Source organism: Tachyglossus aculeatus, chromosome 17, assembly GCF_015852505.1.
Source record: "Tachyglossus aculeatus isolate mTacAcu1 chromosome 17, mTacAcu1.pri, whole genome shotgun sequence".
Classification (NCBI taxonomy): domain Eukaryota; kingdom Metazoa; phylum Chordata; class Mammalia; order Monotremata; family Tachyglossidae; genus Tachyglossus; species Tachyglossus aculeatus.
The window spans coordinates 36,287,397-36,305,873 of NC_052082.1; the positions used below are offsets into that span (position 1 = coordinate 36,287,397).

At 47.3% G+C, this 18,477-nt stretch overlaps 1 protein-coding gene across 1 annotated transcript in view; it reads left to right on the forward strand.

Annotated features, from left to right (window-relative positions):
* The window catches only part of COQ2 (coenzyme Q2, polyprenyltransferase), a 55,190-nt gene that overhangs the window by 9,518 nt on the left and 27,195 nt on the right, over window positions 1–18,477 (forward strand). Inside the window, exons 4-5 of the mRNA XM_038758805.1 lie at window positions 3,895–4,061; window positions 14,559–14,680. Coding sequence (XP_038614733.1) covers window positions 3,895–4,061; window positions 14,559–14,680 — 289 coding nt within the window. The remainder of the gene's footprint in view (window positions 1–3,894; window positions 4,062–14,558; window positions 14,681–18,477) is intronic.

Genomic DNA, 18,477 nt, shown 5'->3' on the forward strand with positions numbered 1-18,477 from the left:
CTCTGCCAACTGTCTGTTGTATGACCTTGGACAAGTCACTTCCTTTCCCAGCGCTTTGAACAGTGCTTTGCACATAGTAAGCGCTTAATAAATGCCATCATCATTATTATTATTATTCTGTCTCAGTTCCCTCATCTGCAAAATGGGGATTAAGACCGTGAGCCTCACGTTGGACATGAACTGTGTCCAACTCCCCAGCACTTAGTACGGTGCCCTGGCACATAGTAAGCACTTAACAGATCTAGACTGTGTTGGGTAGGGACCGTCTCTAGGTGTGGCCAACTTGTACTTCCCAAGCGCTTAGTACAGTGCTCTGCACGCAGTAAGCGCTCAGTAAATATGATTGAATGAATGAATGAAAGTTAAAAAGGAAAAGAAAAGACAGGAGATGATTTCCTTGGGAGGAGCAAAGAAAGTGAGCTAGAATGAAGCTTCGGTGGCGAGGGTCGTAGATAGGCGAGAGGTAAGTGGTAGAGAACTTGGAAGCCAATTGTTAGATTTGTGTTTATTGTGAAGTAAAGTGGATGCTTGTTTGAGGTTTTAGAGGCATGGAGTGATACATTCTGAAAGGTGTTTAAGGAACATGATCTCAGTAGCTGTTATGTGAGGTCCCAGAAATGAGGTTAATGTGGGAATCCAGCCTGGAAGGGGGGCAGTTTGCTTGACCATGGCGGGTAGTGAGGAATGGGTGGATTTTAGGACAGATTGAATGGGAGCGGTGAAAGAGGAGTCAAAGGAGACACCAAAGTTGCGAGTTTTCTGGACCGGGAAATCGACGGCGTTTTCAACTGTGATGCTCTCCTCCTCCCCATCCCCCCCACAGCACCTGTATATATGTTTGTACAGATTTATTACTCTATTTATTTTACTTGTACATATTTCCTATTTTGTTAATAATGTGCATCTAGCTTTATTTTTATTTATTCTGATGACCTGACACCTGTCCCCATATTTTGTTTTGTTGTCTGTCTCCCCCTTCTAGACTGTGAGCCCGTTGTCGGGTAGGGACCGTCTCTAGATGTTGCCGACTTGTACTTCGCAAGTGCTTAGTACAGTGCTCCGCTCAATAAATGCGATTGAATGAGTGAATGAATGAATGAGAAATCCACTGCAGTCCAACTGTTTGCCATGTTTTGGCTTGGTTACCGAATCAGCCTCTTCCCCATTCTCCTTGCCTCCGGTGTCTTCCATCTCCATCCAGCTCCTACTTCATTCCGCTGCTTGGAATATTTTCCGAAAACTTCATTCTTTCATCTCTTCCCCAACGCTTCAGAGCACTAATCAATCATATTTATTGAGCACTTACTGCGTGCAGAGCTCTGTACAGACAGAAAAATGTTTACTTTCTCTCCTTTATTTGCTATTAGCCAGTTTTCTTGCCATGACATATCTGCCAACCCATTTTAAGTTTCTTAAAAGCCTTTCGTGTGGAAACTTGTCAAGGCCTTTTTATGACCACTTCAAAAAACTCCAGTAGACCAGTGAACCACGGTTTTCCTTTTGGCTGAAACCATGTTGCGTTTCCCTCACAGGCTGTCTTTTGCCGGAGTGTTTACTGACCCGAAGCTTTATTGTACAGTTTGCCAGGTGGAAAGGAGACCGATCGGTCTATAGAGTTCCCTCAATCCCTTCTGCATTGTTCCTTATTCTGCCCTCGCAGCCACCCAGCAATCAAGTGTTGATCTGTTTGCTTATTTTGTTTCCGTCATTTATTTCCAGGGGTGCCAACTTTTTGTTGTTGGTGTTGGGGAAAAAGGAGGGCAGAGCATTGAGCGGGTAGAGTTTTGAGGAGAGGGACAATAAAAGGCAGAGGAGAAAAAGAGAGAGGAAGGGAAAGAGGTTGTCCTCCTTTATTGCCACTCTGTTTCATCCCCTGGTAGGGGCACTGGAGGAGGAAAGAGATGAGGAAAAGGAGAGAAGAAAGAGAGAAAAAGGAGGATTCATTAATTCAGTAGTATTTTTTGAGGGCCAGTTTCATACTTAGTACTGTGCTAAGCACTGGGGAAAGTAGAAGAGAGGTGAAAATGTGGCTGTGCCCTTGGGAGCCTACAATTCACAGCGGGGAGACGGGCAGAAATTGTATCTGTAAAGTAGGTTCAAGAGGAAATAAGGGCAAGAAATAATGAAATACAGGATTACCCAGGATTGCGTAAAGACCGGCGATAGTCATAAAGTAATTGCTGAAGTGCCCCAGAATCAGGAAGTCCCTGAAGTTGCGTGGAATCGCAATGGTAAACCAATTCCGTGGTAGTTTCCTCTCCTACTTCCAACGCCGAACCAAATTTGGTCCCTTCCTCTCGTCAGTCCCAACCTCCTCCCCCTCAGTCGGTCAATCCATCAGTAGTATTTATTGAGCACTTAGAGTAGGCAGAGCAAGCACTCGGGAGAGTACACTATATTAGAGTCCTCAGGGGAAGACAGACGGGAAAATAAATTACCGTTAGGAGAAGAAATAAATGGTACACGGGCAAAATAGTAGGGAGAGAGAATGAAGGGGGCGAAAAGAGGTTAGTCGGGGAAAGCTTCCTGGAAGAGAAGTGATTTTAGTAGGGTAGAATGGACGGGTAACTTTGGAAGGATTTGAGGAGCGTGTAGTTGTGTGGCAAACATGATCTGGGCAGGAGAGCGAAGTACGGACTGGACTGGGGAGAGACAAGAGACAAAGAGGTCAGAAGCAGTAGACGAGGAGGGAAAGGATAGGTGCTTGGAGCAACCTGGCAGCAGATGGGATGGACAGGAAAGGGGTGGATTGTAGGAATGTTGGGAAAGGCGAACCAACTGGATGTAGCGACCGACTGAAAACGTTGGTTGAATGGGATAAGTGAGTCATTTCGACTCGTACCCCCAGTATTCTTTTTTTTAACGTCGTTGCCCTGAGGGAAAATGGGTAGCCATCAGCGATACCTTCATCGGGTCCTGTCCGCTATTGAGAAGGAGCTCGTTCCCATGGGTTTGGGGACTAGTATATATGTTTGTACGTTTGTACATATTTATTACTCTATTTTACTTGTACATATCTGTTCTATTTATTTTATTTTGTTAATATGTTTTGTTGTCTGTCTCCCCCTTCTAGACTGTGAGCCCGCTGTTGGGTAGGGGCCGTCTCTATATGTTGCCAACTTGGACTTCCCAAGCGCTTAGTACAGTGCTGTGCACACAGTAAGCGCTCAATAAATACGATTGACTGATTGATTGATAGTGGTTGGTGAAAAGTCATCCATCATCCCCAAATCTTACCCTAATGAATTATTCAGGAAAAACCCATATGGGAATAATTAAAAGTACCATTATCGTGTGATACTCTGGCCCTGACTTTTACCGCTGCTCCGAAAGGAGCGTGGCTCAGTGGGAAGAGCCCGGGCTTCGGAGTCCACGGTCAGGGGTTCGAATCCCGGCTCCCCCAGTTGTCAGCTGTGGGACTGTGGGCAAGTCACTTCACTTCTCCATGCCCCAGTGACCTCATCTGTAAAATGGGGGTGAAGACTGCGTGCCCCCCGTGGGCCAACCTGATCACCTTGTAACCTCTCCGGCGGTTGGCACATAGTAAGCGCTTAATAAGTGCCATCATCATCATCATCGTTGTTATTATTACTCAACGGCTCTTGCTCATTTTCATCGTCCTGGAGGAGTTAGTCTGTAGAAAACCACGTTTTTGTTGGGTAACCATGGAACGTTTCTTGCCGGGGGATCCCACCGTTAGTAAACCTCTTGGGTAAGGGGACTCAAAACTGTGTAGATTGTCCCTCCCCACGCTGCCGAAGCCCAGGCGATGCCCGAGCGGCTGCTGAGAGGCTGGAGGCCCGGGGTTGCCGGTAAGGAATGCCGCTGTGGATTGAGGTGGGTGTGGCATCCTGTTTTAATTTGTCTTTTTTCCTTCCCTCTGATGCCATTTAGGGACCTGGCTGTTGTACCTGCCGTGCACCTGGAGCATCGGGCTGGCCGCCGACCCGGGTTGTTTCCCAGACTGGTCCATGCTGTCCCTTTTCGGGGCGGGAGCCGTCCTGATGCGAGGGGCCGGCTGTACCATCAATGACATGTGGGATCAGGATTACGACAAAAAGGTAGGCGGAGCGTCTGGACTACATTTCTATCCTATTTATTTACATTTCTATCCTATTTATTTTATTTTGTTGGTATGTTTGGTTTTGTTCTCTGTCTCCCCCTTTTAGACTGTGAGCCCACTGTTGGGTAGGGACTGTCTCTATGTGTTGCCAATTTGGACTTCCCAAGCGCTTAGTACAGTGCTCTGCACATAGTAAGCGCTCAATAAATGCGATTGATTGATTGATTGATTGATTGATTGACTGGCTCCCAGCGGGAGCACCCTCCGTCATTTTTGATGAGGAGCCGGCAGCTTTTGTGATACCGGCCCCCGGGCCGTGCGAGCGAAATTTTTCACACAGAAACTGCAGGATTCTGTTATTTTATTGTAGCAGTCAAACCCTGGTGAACAACGCAAGGAATTTTAGCCGTAAAAATTCCCCGCCCTGGGAGTCTGAGGTCTAGGGTTCAAATCCCGTCCCTGCCAATTGCCCGCTGCGTGACTTTGGGCAAGTCAGTTCACTTTTCAGGGCCTCAGTTCTCTCATCTGTAAAATGGGGGTGAAGGCTGTGAGCCCCCCCCCCCCCCCCCCCCCCCGCCCGGGACCACCTGATGACCTTGTAACCTCCCCAGCGCTTAGAACGGTGCTTGGCACACAGTAAGCGCTTAATAAATGCCATTATCATCATCATCAATCGTATTTATTGAGCGCTTCCTATGTGCAGAGCACTGTACTAAGCGCTTGGGAAGTACAAATTGGCAACATATAGAGACAGTCCCTACCCAACAGTGGGCTCACAGTCTAAAAGGGGGAGACAGAGAACAAAACCAAACGTACTAACAAAATAAAATAAATAAGATAGATACGCACAAGCAAAATAAATAAATAAATAAATAGAGTAAAAAATATGTGCAACCATATATACAATAATATACATTATTATCATTATTATTATTATTATTAATATGATCCGTGATGATATTTTTCCAAATTTAGTTCGGAATCGTGTTTCCATTGTATTCTTTGTCGGTGTGATACCGGCAGTTATTCAAATCAAATATCCCTTCTGCTTAACGGTCAAGATCGGATGTAGTAGAGCCCAGTCCGTGTCAATTCATTCATTCAGTCGTATTTATTGAGCGCCTACTGTGTGCAGAGCACTGTGCTACGTGCTTGGGAGGTACAGTTAGGGGAAGCAGCATGGCTCAGTGGAAAGAGCCCGGGCTTTGGAGTCAGAGGTCATGGGTTCAAATCCCAGCTCCACCAATTGTCAGCTGTGGGACTTTGGGCAAGTCACTTCACTCCTCTGGGCCTCAGTGACCTCATCTGGAAAATGGGGATTAAGACTGGTCAGGTTGTCCCACGCGGGGCTCACAGTCTTCATCCCCATTTTACAGATGAGGTCACTGAGGCCCAAAGCAGTGAAAGTCACCCAGCTGACAAGTGGCGGAGCCGGGATTTGAACCCACGACCTCTGACTCCAAAGCCCGGGCTCTTTCCACTGAGCCACGCTGCTTCTCAATGAATGAATGAATGAACTGGGTGGATCCAAGCAAAGCAGGTTGGACCCACATGGGGCTCACAGTCTCAATCCCCATTTTCCCGATGAGGTAACTGAGGCACAAAGAAGTAAAGTGACTTGCCCAAGATCACACCGCAGGCGAGCGGCAGAGTCGGGATTAGAACCCCTGACCTTCCCAGGCCCACGCTGCTTTGGAAGTGGGGAGAGCGGTGGTCTGTCGGATGTGACAGGGAAGGGAATTCCAGGCCAGAGATGGGATAATAATAATAATAATGGTATTTGTTAAGCGCTTACTCTGTGCAAAGCACTGTTCTAAGCTGCTGGGAAGGTTACAAGGTGATCACAGTTTTAATCCCCATTTTACAGATGTGGTAACTGAGGCCCAGAGAAGCGACGTGAGTTGCCCAAAATCACACAGCTGACAGGTGGCGGGGTCCGGATTTGAACCCACGGCCTCCGACTCCAAAGCCCGGGCTCCTTCCGCTGAGCCACGTCGGCGGGAAGCTAGAGGAGCCCGGAGGACAGTGAGTAGGTTGGTGTTGGAGGCGTGAAATGGACGGGGAGCGTCGTAGGAAGAAATCGGCAAGGGGATTCAGTGCTTTAAAGCCGACGGCAAGGAATTTATGTTCAGGGGTGAGTAGGCAACCACGGGAGGCTTTGAGGAGCGGGGAGACGGGTGCGGAACGACATTTTAATCAATCAATCAATCAATCGTATTTATTGAGCGCTTACTATGTGCAGAGCACTGTACTAAGCGCTTGGGAAGTCCAAATTGGCAACACATAGAGACAGTCCCTACCCAACAGTGGGCTCACAGTCTAAAAGGGGGAGACAGAGAACAGAACCAAACATACCAACAAACTAAAATAAATAGGATAGAAATGTACAAGTAAAATAAATAAATAAATAAATAGAGTAATAAATAGGTACAACCATATATACATATATACAGGTGCTGTGGGGAAGGGAAGGAGGTAAGATGGGGGGATGGAGAGGGGGACGGGGGAGAGGAGGGAAGGGGCTCAGTCTGGGAAGGCCTCCTGGAGGAGGTGAGCTCTCAGCAGGGCCTTGAAAGGAGGAAGAGAGCGAGCTTGGCGGATGGGCAGAGGGATTGGGGGCATTCCAGGCCCGGGGGATGACGTGGGCCGGGGGTCGACGGCGGGACAGGCGAGAACGAGGTACGGTGAGGAGATTAGCGGTGGAGGAGCGGAGGGTGCGGGCTGGGCTGGAGAAGGACAGAAGGGAGGTGAGGTAGGAGGGGGCGAGGGGATGGATGGACAGCCTTGAAGCCCAGGGTGAGGAGTTTCTGCCTGATGCGCAGATTGATTGGTAGCCACTGGAGATTTTTGAGGATTTTAGAAAGATGAGCCCAGTAGCGGAGAGAAGGGAGGACCAGTATGGTTGCCGGTTTTAATGGAGCGGAAGGGGTTGGAGCCTGGAAATATCCCGGAGAAGTCGGAGGAGAACCAGTTAAGCATCATCTCTGCGGAACCTAGTAGGGCTCAGAGGAGAGAAGCAGCGTGGCTCAGTGGAAAGAGCCCAGGCTTTGGAGTCGGAGGTCGTGGGTTCAAATCCCGGCTCCGCTCGTTGTCAGCTGGGTGATTTTGGGCAGGTCGCTTCGCTTCTCTGGGCCTCAGTGACCTCATCTGGAAAATGGGGATTAAGACTGCGCGCCCCACGTGGGACGACTTGATCACCTTGTATCCTCCCCAGCGCTTAGAACAGTGCTTTGCACGTAGTAAGCGCTTAACAAATGCTGTTATTATTATTATTATTATTCTCTGGGCCTCAGTGACCTCACCTGGGAAATGGGGATTAAGAATGCAAGCCCCACGTGGGACAACCTGATCACCTTGTATCCTCCCCAGCGCTTAGAACAGTGCTCTGCACATAGTAAGCGCTTAACAAATGCTATTATTATTATTATTATTCTCTGGGCCTCAGTGACCTCACCTGGGAAATGGGGATTAAGACTGCAAGCCCCACGTGGGACAACCTGATCACCTTGTATCCTCCCCAGCGCTTAGAACAGTGCTTTGCACATAGTAAGCACTTAACAAATGCCATTATTATTATTGTTATTATTATTACTACTATTATTCTCTGGGCCTCAGTGACCTCACCTGGAAAATGGGGATTAAGACTGCGAGCCCCACGTGGGACAACCTGATCACCTTGTAACCTCCCCAGCGCTTAGAACAGTGCTTTGCACATAGTAAGCGCTTAACAAATGCCGTTATTATTATTATTCTCTGGGCCTCAGTGACCTCACCTGGGAAATGGGGATGAAGACTGCGAGCCCCATATGGGACAACCTGTTCACCTTGTATCCTCCCCAGCGCTTAGAACAGTGCTTTGCACATAGTGAGCGCTTAATAAGTGCCATCATCATTATTATCGGATAGATTGATCGATAGATTAGGTAGATAGATTAGATCGATTGATTGATTAGATTAGATATATAAATAGATCCCAACTCGGTGGTTAAGAAACACGGTGGGGGCCTGGAGGAGAGCGCAGGTGCCGTGTCCAACTGCTTCCACGGAAGCTGTGGCCGGACACAGCGCTCGGGCTGTGCTTTGCACATAGTAAGCGCTTAATAAGTGCCATCATCATTATTATTAGATAGATAGATTGATTGATAGATTAGATAGATAGATACATAGATAGATAGATCCCAACTCCAAGTTGGTGGTTAAGTAAATGCGGTGGGGGCCCGGAGGAGACCGCAGGTGACATGTCCAACTGCTTCCACGGAAGCTGTGGCCGGACACAGCGCTCGGGCTGTGCTTTGCACATAGTAAGCGCTTAATAAGTGCCATCATCATTATTATTAGATAGATGGATAGATTAGATAGATATAGATCCCAATTCGGTGGTTAAGAAACGCGGTGGGGGTCCGGAGGAGACCGCAGGTGCTGTGTCCGACTGCTTCCATGGAAGCTGTGGTCGAACACAGCGCTCGGGCTGTGCTTTGCACATAGTAAGCGCTTAATAAGTGCCATCATCATTATTATTAGATAGATTGATAGATTAGACAGATTAGATAGATAGATTAGATAGATACATAAATAGATAGTTCCCAACTCGGTGGTTAAGAAACGCGGTGGAGGCCCAGAGGAGACCGCAGGTGCTGTGTCCAACTGCTTCCACGGAAGCTGTGGCCGGACACAGCGCTCGGGCTGTGCTTTGCACATAGTAAGCGCTTAATAAGTGCCATCATCATTATTATTAGATAGATAGGTAGATAATTATTAGATCCAGGAGGGTCAGTGGTTTCGAAGGCGAGCTTTGGGTGGTTTTGGGTGGTCATGGTGAATTAAGGCAGACTGGAGCCCATTGAAATCCGTTATAGGAGATCACTGGGGGACTTGGTTGGATACTGACTCGGTAAATTGAAAGGTGGCAAAACCACAGTTTATAGAAGGAGAAGGATTTTCGGGTGCTCCGTTTTTTATTTTGATTTGAGCAGAGTCTCGCTGGGCACTGCATTAACACACGTGATTAACGTGTGGGTAAATAGAAACCATCTGTTATTCGATGGTTCCAGCTGACCAAGAAACCGGGGGAAATCCCCGCAAAGACTGTGAGCCCGTCGTTGGGTCGGGACCGTCTCTAGATGTTGCCAACTTGGACTTCCCAAGCGCTTAGTGCAGTGCTGTGCACACAGTAAGCGCTCAATAAATACGATTGAATGAATGAATGTGTATACCCAGGTGCTGTGGGGTGAGGAGGGAGCTGAGGAAAAGCGGGGTTAGTCTGGGAAGGCCTCCCGGAGGAGGTGAGCCTTCAGTAGGGCTTTGAAGGGAGGGAGAGAGCTAGTTTGGCGGATGTGCGGAGGGAGGGCATTCCGGGCCCGGGGAAGGACGTGGGCTGGGGGTCGATGGCGGGACGGGCAAGGACGAGGCATGGGGAGGAGGTTAGCGGTGGCAGAGGAGCGGAGGGTGCGGGCTGGGCCGGAGAAGGAGAGAAGGGAGGGGAGGTAGGAGGGGGCGAGGGGATGGACAGCCCTTGAAGCCCAGGGTGAGGAGTTTTCGCTCAATAAAGCGCAGGTGGGGCTTATGGAAAAGCAACCACCCTGCTCGGAGGTACGCGGATTTCATTCATTCATTCATTCATTCATTCAATCGTATTTATTGAGCGCTTACTCTGTGCAGAGCACTGGACTAAGCGCTTGGGAAGTACAAGTCGGCAACGTATTCATTCATTCAATCGTATTTATTGAGCGCTCACTGTGTGCAGAGCCCTGGACTAAGCGCTTGGGAAGTCCAAGTCGGCAACATATAGAGACGGTCCCTGCCCGACAGCGGGCTCACAGTCTAGGAGGAGGAGGCAGAGAACAAAACAAAACATATTAACAAAATAAAATTAATAGAATAGTAAATATGTACAAGTAAAATAAATAGAGTAATAAATGGTCATGGAACGGTCGTGGTCCTTAGCCACACTTCAATCAATAAATCGTATTTATTGAGCGCTTGCTCTGTGCAGAGCACCGTGGGAGAGTACAGTACAACAGATTTGGTAGCCGTATCCGCTGCCCACAGAGAGCTTACAGCCTGCGGGAGGACACGGGCATTAAAATTCATTCATTCATTCAATCGTATTTATTGAGCGCTCACTGTGTGCAGAGCACTGTACTAAGCGCTTGGGAAGTACAAGTCGGCAACATAGAGATGGTCCTTACCTGACAGCGGGCTCCCAGTCTAGAAGGGGGAGGCAGAGAACAAAACAAAACGTATTAACAAAATAAAATAAATAGTATAGTAAATATGTACAAGTAAAATAAATAGAGTAATAAATGGTCATGGAACGGTCGTGGTCCTTAGCCACGCTTCAATCAATAAATCGTATTTATTGAGCGCTTACTCTGTGCAGAGCACCGTGGGAGAGTACAATAAAACAGATTTGGTAGCCGTATCCGCTGCCCACAGAGAGCTTACAGTCTGCGGGAGGACACGGGCATTAAAATAAATTATGGATATTTAAATGTCATGTGGGGCTGAGGGTGGAATGAATAAAGGTTGCCAATTCATTCACTCATTCAGTCATATTTATTGAGTGCTTACTGTGTGCAGAGCACTATGCTAAGCGCTTGGGAAGTGCAAGTCAGCAACATATAGAGACGGTCCCTACTCGACAGCGGGCTCACAGTCTAGAAGGGGGAGACAGAGAACAAAACAAAACATATTAACAAAATAAAATAGAATAGTAAATATGTACAAGTAAAATAAATAGAGTAATAAATGGTCATGGAACGGTCGTGGTCCTTAGCCACGCTTCAATCAATAAATCGTATTTATTGAGCGCTTACTGTGTGCAGAGCACCGTGGGAGAGTACAACATAACAGATTTGGTAGCCGTATCCGCTGCCCACAGAGAGCTTACAGTCTGCGGGAGGACACGGGCATTAAAATAAATTATGGATGTTTAAATGTCATGTGGGGCTGAGGGTGGAATGAATAAAGGTTGCCAATTAATTCACTCATTCAGTCGTATTTATTGAGCGCTTACTGTGTGCAGAGCACTGTACTAAGCACTTGGGAAGTACAAGTCAGCAACATATAGAGACGGTCCCTACCTGACAGCGGGCTCACACAGTCTAGAAGGGGGAGACAGTGAACAAAACAAAACATATTAACAAAATAAAATAAATAGAATAATTATGTACAAATAAGAGTAATAATAAATAAATAGAGTAATAGTAATCTTATTAGAGATTAGAGATTATTAGAGATGTAGAAGTTATGGATATTTCAATGTCGTGTGGGGCTGAGGGTGGGATGAATAAAGGTTGCCCATTCATTCATTCAATCGTATTTATTGAGCGCTTACTGTGTGCCGAGCACTGTACTAAGCACTTGGGAAGTCCAAGTCGGCAACGTATAGCGACGGTCGCTGCCCGACAACAGGCTCACAGTCTAGAAGGGGGAGACGGCCGACGAAACAAAACACGTGGACGGGTGTCAAATCGTCAGAACAAATAGAAGTCAAGCTAGATGCACGTCATTAAGAAAATAAATAGAATAGTAGCGCTTAGAACAGTGCTTTGCACATAGTAAGCGCTTAACAAGTACTATCATCATTATTATTATTAAATACGTGCAAATAAAATAATAAATCTGTACAAACATATAAAGGTGCTGTGGGGAGGGGAAGGAGGTAGGGTGGGAATTCATTTATTCAGTCGTATTTATTGAACGCTTACTGTGTGCAGATCACTGTACTAAGCGCTTGGGAAGTCCAAGTCGGCAACGTATAGAGACGGTCGCTGCCCGACGAAGGGCTCACAGTCTAGAAGGGGGAGACGGCCGACGAAACAAAACACGTGGACAGGTGTCAAATTGTCAGAACAAATAGAAGTCAAGCTAGATGCACGTCATTAAGAAAATAAATAGAATAGTAGCGCTTAGAACAGTGCTTTGCACATAGTAAGCGCTTAACAAGTACTATCATCATCATTATTATTAAATACGTGCAAATAAAATAATAAATCTGTGCAAACGTATAAAGGTGCTGTGGGGAGGGGAAGGAGGTAGGGTGGGAATTCATTCATTCAATCGTATTTATTGAGCGCTTACTGTGTGCCGAGCACTGTACTAAGCGCTTGGGAAGTCCAAGTCGGCAACGTATAGAGACGGTCGCTACCCGACAACGGGCTCACAGTCTAGAAGGGGGAGACGGACAGCGAGACAAATCACGTGGACAGGTGTCAAATCGTCAGAACAAATAGAAGTCAAGCTAGATGCACATCAGTAAGAAAATAAATAGAATAGTAAACGCGTGCGAGTAAAGTAATAAATCTGTATAAACATATAAAGGTGCTGTGGGGAGGGAATTCATTCATTCAATCGTATTTATTGAGCGCTTACTGTGTGCAGATCACTGTACTAAGCGCTTGGGAAGTCCAAGTCGGCAACGTATAGAGACGGTCGCTGCCCGACAGCGGGCTCACAGTCTAGAAGGGGGAGACGGCCGGCAAAACAAAACACGTGGACGGGTGTCAAATCGTCAGAACAAATAGAAGTCAAGCTAGATGCACATCAGTAAGAAAATAAATAGAATAGTAGCGCTTAGAACAGTGCTTTGCACATAGTAAGCACTTAACAAATACCATCATCATTATTATTATTAAATACGTGCAAATAAAATAATAAATCTGTGCAAACGTATAAAGGTGCTGTGGGGAGGGGAAGGAGGTAGGGTGGGAATTCATTCATTCAGTCGTATTTATTGAGCGCTTACTGTGTGCCGAGCACTGTACTAAGCGCTTGGGAAGTCCAAGTCGGCAACGTATAGAGACGGTCGCTACCCGACAACGGGCTCACAGTCTAGAAGGGGGAGACGGACAGCGAGACAAATCACGTGGACAGGTGTCAAATCGTCAGAACAAATAGAAGTCAAGCTAGATGCACATCAGTAAGAAAATAAATAGAATAGTAAACGCGTGCGAGTAAAGTAATAAATCTGTATAAACATATAAAGGTGCTGTGGGGAGGGAATTCATTCATTCAATCGTATTTATTGAGCGCTTACTATGTGCAGATCACTGTACTAAGCGCTTGGGAAGTCCAAGTCGGCAACGTATAGAGACGGTCGCTGCCCGACAGCGGGCTCACAGTCTAGAAGGGGGAGACGGCCGGCAAAACAAAACACGTGGACGGGTGTCAAATCGTCAGAACAAATAGAAGTCAAGCTAGATGCACATCAGTAAGAAAATAAATAGAATAGTAGCGCTTAGAACAGTGCTTTGCACATAGTAAGCACTTAACAAATACCATCATCATTATTATTATTAAATACGTGCAAATAAAATAATAAATCTGTGCAAACGTATAAAGGTGCTGTGGGGAGGGGAAGGAGGTAGGGTGGGAATTCATTCATTCAGTCGTATTTATTGAGCGCTTACTGTGTGCCGAGCACTGTACTAAGCGCTTGGGAAGTCCAAGTCGGCAACGTATAGAGACGGTCGCTACCCGACAACGGGCTCACAGTCTAGAAGGGGGAGACGGACAGCGAGACAAATCACGTGGACAGGTGTCAAATCGTCAGAACAAATAGAAGTCAAGCTAGATGCACATCAGTAAGAAAATAAATAGAATAGTAAACGCGTGCGAGTAAAGTAATAAATCTGTATAAACATATAAAGGTGCTGTGGGGAGGGAATTCATTCATTCAATCGTATTTATTGAGCGCTTACTATGTGCAGATCACTGTACTAAGCGCTTGGGAAGTCCAAGTCGGCAACGTATAGAGACGGTCGCTGCCCGACAGCGGGCTCACAGTCTAGAAGGGGGAGACGGCCGGCAAAACAAAACACGTGGACGGGTGTCAAATCGTCAGAACAAATAGAAGTCAAGCTAGATGCACATCAGTAAGAAAATAAATAGAATAGTAGCGCTTAGAACAGTGCTTTGCACATAGTAAGCACTTAACAAATACCATCATCATTATTATTATTAAATACGTGCAAATAAAATAATAAATCTGTGCAAACGTATAAAGGTGCTGTGGGGAGGGGAAGGAGGTAGGGTGGGAATTCATTCATTCAGTCGTATTTATTGAGCGCTTACTGTGTGCCGAGCACTGTACTAAGCGCTTGGGAAGTTCAAGTCGGCAATGTATAGCGACGGTTGCTGCCCGACAACGGGCTCACAGTCTAGAAGGGGGAGACGGCCGACGAAACAAATCACGTGGACAGGTGTCAAATCGTCAGAACAAATCGAATTCAAGCTAGATGCACGTCATTAAGAAAATAAATAGAATAGTAAACGCGTGCGAGTAAAGTAATAAATCTGTACAAACATATATAAAGGTTGTCCCCACCCGACAACGGGCCCGCAGTCTAGAAGGGGGAGACGGCCGACGAAACAAAACGTGGAGACGGGTGTCAAGCCAAGTGCGGTTTCGTGGATTAGGTTTCAGTTCTTCGGTACTTTGTAAGTATTTCTTGACGCTTAGGAGACATTTTTGTCTGTTTGTTTGGGAATTCAGGTCGCCAGGACGGCTAGTCGGCCTTTAGCCGCCGGGAACATTTCAACTTTCCAGGCCTTGGTTTTCCTTGGGGGACAGCTGAGCTTGGCCCTCGCCGTGCTCCTGTGTCTAAATTACTACAGGTGAGTTGTACGGATTTCACGAACCCGGAACCAAACCTGTCTCGGGCATCATTTTCGCCCAGATTGGCTTTCTGCAGAGACTCCGTGGGAATAAAATGAAATCAGCGCTCAGTACAGTGCTGTGCACACGGTAAGCGCTCAGTAAATACGATTGAATGAAAGAATGAAATGGCCCCAGACTATTTTTTTTTAAAAAGGGATTAAGGGAAGAGAAGTAGAACCGAGTTCGTCCTGAACTTCCCTGAATAGTTCAAGCATAAGCAGCGTGGCTCAGTGGAAAGAGCCCGGGCTTTGGAGTTGGGGGTCATGGGTTCGAATCCCAACTCCGCCACATGTCTGCTGTGTGATCTCGGGCAAGTCACCTAACTTCTCTGGGCCTCAGTTCCCTCATCTGTAAAATGGGGATTAAGACTGTGAGCCCCATGTGGGACAACCTGATCACCCTGTGTCCTCCCCAGCGCTTAGAACAGTGCTTTGCACATAGTAAGCGCTTAACAAATGCCATCATTATTATTATTATTATTACAAACCAACTCAGTTATTTACGCTCATCACGGGCAGGGAACGCGTCCGCTAATTCTGTTGTGTCGTACTCCCCGAAGCACTTAGTACAGTGCTCCGCACATAGTAAGCACTCGATAGTAAGCGCTCAATAAATACGATTGAATGAGTGAATAAATAGTACGGATTGATTAATATCTCCAAGTGTGGTATGAAGGCGAAGGTATTATACAGATGGGGAGATTGAGGCACAGAGACAATGGCTCGTCTAAATGCGCACAGGTCCGAAGCAGGCCAGTATTCAATCAATCAATCAATTGTATTTATTGAGCGCTTACTGTGTGCAGAGCACTGTACTAAGCGCTTGATATAATGTTGGTATTTGTTAAGCGCTTACTATGTGCAAAGCACCGTTCTAAGCGCTGGGGTAGCTACAAGGTAATCAGGTTGGCCCACGAGAGGCTCCCAGTCTTCGTCCCCATTTTCCGGATGAGGGAACTGAGGCCCAGAGAAGGGAAGTGACTTGCCCCGAGTCCCACAGCTGACAAGTGGCGGAGCCGGGATTCGAACCCACGGCCTCCGATTCCAAAGCCCGGGCTCTTTCCACCGAGCCGCTCGGGCATCTTTTATAGACTCCTTGGGCTTGGGCGGGCCGGAAAGCGGCGGACACATTGCTTTCGGTAAGGAAAACGGCCAGGGCGGCGTCACACGTAGCCAGAAATATTGATAATCCGTCCAAATTAAAGCCCTCCGCTGCACGGTACGTCCTTTATAGCTTAGGCGCATTCAGTCCGTCGTATTTATTGAGCGCTCACTGCGTGCGGAGCGCTGCGCTAAGCGTTTGAGGTCACTCAAGGTCACTGGATCGCTTAAAAGCAAGTCGTATCGTCTTCCGAGTAGCTTAGACCAAGTACCTTAGAGGAGCAGCGTGGCTCAGTGGGAAGAGCCCGGGCTTGGGAGTCGGAGGTCACGGGTTCTAATCCTGGCTCCGCCACATCAATCAATCAATCGTATTTATTGAGCGCTTACTGTGTGCAGAGCCCTGTACAAAGCGCTTGGGAGGTACAAGTTGGCAGCATACGTCTGCTGTGTGACTTTGGGCGAGTCGCTTCATTTCTCTGTGCCTCAGTGACCTCATCTGGAAAACAGGGATGAAGACTGGAAGCCCCCCGTGGGACAATCTGAGCACCTTGTATCCTTCCCAGTGCTCAGAACGGTGCTTTGCACATAGTAAGCGCTTAATAAATGCCATTATTATTATTATTATAATATAAAGAACTTCTGGAGAACCCTTCCAGTATACATGTGGTCCTAATGGGAGAGGGATTGTGTCCAACCTGATTTGCTGGTATTCATTCATTCATTCAGTCGTATTTATTGAGCGCTCACTGTGTGCAGAGCACTGTACTAAGCGCTTGGGAAGGACAGGTTGGCAACATATAGAGACGGTCCCTACCCAACAGTGGGCTCACAGACTAGAAGTCTTGTATTTACCCCAGTGCTTAGTAGAGTGCCTGGCACACAGTGAGTGCTTAATAAATACCACAATTATTATTATTATTATTATTATTTTATTATTATTATCTCACCCCTCCAGCCGGACCCAGCCTAGCTGTCACCACTACAGTATTTTTCCCCCGACTGGAAGCAGTGTGGTCCAGTGGGGAGAGCGAAGGCCCAGGAGTCAGAGGACCTGGGTTCTAATCCCGGCCCTGCCAGGCGCTTGCTGCGTGATCTCGGGCGAATCACTTACCTTCTCTGGGCCTCCGCCATAAAATGATAACGATGGCATTTATTAAGCGCTTACTATGTGCACCGTTCTAAGCGCTGGGGAGGTTACAAGGTGATCAGGTGGTCCCGTGGGGGGTTCGCAGTCTTAACCCCATTTTCCAGATGAGGTAACTGAGGCCCGGAGAAGTGAAGTGACTTGCCCAAAGTCACCCAGCTGACAATTGGTGGAGCCGGGATTTGAACCCACGACCTCGGACTCCAAACCCCGGGCTCTTTTCCACCGAGCCGCGCTGATTCTCTAAAATGGGGGTTAAATGCCTCTTCTCCCACCTCGGGCTTTGATCCCCATGAGGGACCGGGGCTGTGTCCAACCGGAGAAGCAGCGTGGCTCAGTGGAGAGAGCCCGGGCCTGGAACTGGGTTCTAATCCTGCCTCTGCCACTCTCATTCATTCATTCATTCATTCCACGTATTTATTGAGCGCTTACTGTGTGCAGAGCACTGTACTGAGCGCTTGGGAAGGACAAGTCGGCAACCTAGAGAGACGGACCCTACCCAACAGCGGGCTCACTTATCTGCTCTGTGACCTTGGGTGAGGCACTGAACTTCTCTGTGCCTCAGTTACCTCACCCGTAAAACAGGAATCAAGGCTCCCCTTTGTGGACAAGGACCATCCTGAGTAGCGTGAATCTACCCAAGCGCTTAGTACAGTGCCTGGCGTTTAGATAGTGCAAACCTCGTGAGTGTGTGCTTACTCCCAACACTTAGAAAAGTGCTCGACACTTAATAACTATCGTAATCCTCATCGTCATCCGTGGACTCCATTCATTCATTCGGTCATATTTGTAGAGCGCTTACTGTGTGCAGAGCACTGTACTAAGCGCTTGGGAAGTCCAAGTTGGCAACATCTAGAGCCGGTCCCTACCCGACAGCGGGCTCCCAGTCTAGAAGGGGGAGACGGACAACAAAACAAAGCGTGTTAACAAAATAAAATAAATAAATATGTACAAACATATATACAGGTATCCACCCAGTTCATTCATTCAGTCATATTTACTGAGTGCTTACTGTGTGCAGAACGCTGTGCTAAGCGCTTGGGAAGTACCAGTTGGCGACGTATAGAGCCGGTCCCTCCCCGACAGCGGGGCTCACAGTCTAGAGGGGGGAGAGAGACGACGAAACAAAACATGTGGACGGGTGGCAGGTCATCAGAATAAATAGAATTAAAGCTAGGTGCACCTCATTAACAAAATACTTAGAGTGGTAAATATGTCCAAGTAAAATCAATAGGGTGATAAATCCGTACAAACATATATATAGGTGCTGTGGGGAGGGGAAGGAGGTCGGGCGGGGTGGGGGGGAGGAAAGAAGGGGCTCACTACAGTGCCTGGCACCTAGTAAGTGCTTAACAAATCCTATAATAATAATAATAATCTCCTCCAAGAGGCCTGCCCTCATTTCTTCTTCTCCCACCCGCTTCTGCATCACTCTTACCTTAGATTAATTAATGTATAATCCATAAGTGCTCACGTATGTATATATCTTGTAGACTGCGAGCCCGCCGTT